This window comes from Haliaeetus leucocephalus, unplaced genomic scaffold, assembly GCF_000737465.1.
Source record: "Haliaeetus leucocephalus isolate CR32 unplaced genomic scaffold, Haliaeetus_leucocephalus-4.0 Scaffold417, whole genome shotgun sequence".
Lineage (NCBI taxonomy): Eukaryota > Metazoa > Chordata > Aves > Accipitriformes > Accipitridae > Haliaeetus > Haliaeetus leucocephalus.
Window position 1 is genome coordinate 7940722 of NW_010972853.1, and position 214 is coordinate 7940935.

General features: G+C 60.3%; 1 protein-coding gene across 1 annotated transcript in view; it reads left to right on the forward strand.

The window, feature by feature from the left end:
• The first annotated feature begins 56 nt into the window (after positions 1-56).
• The window catches only part of FOXG1 (forkhead box G1), a 1244-nt gene continuing 1086 nt past the window's right edge, over positions 57-214 (forward strand). The window contains 1 exon segment of the mRNA XM_010574237.1: positions 57-214. This exon segment is cut by the window's right edge and continues 4 nt beyond it. Within this exon segment, the coding sequence (XP_010572539.1) occupies positions 57-214 (158 nt within the window).

The following is a 214-nucleotide window of genomic DNA, read 5'->3' on the forward strand; positions in this document are numbered from 1 at the left end:
CGCCCCGCGCGCTGCTCCCTCGGCCGCTGCAACTTTCCCCCTCAGACTAGTGTGTGATGTTGGACATGGGAGATAGGAAGGAAGTGAAAATGCTGCCGAAATCCTCCTTTAGCATAAACAGCCTGGTGCCCGAAGCCGTCCAGAGCGACAACCACAGCAGCCACAGCCACCACAACAGCCACCACCCCCACCACCACCACCACCACCACCACCA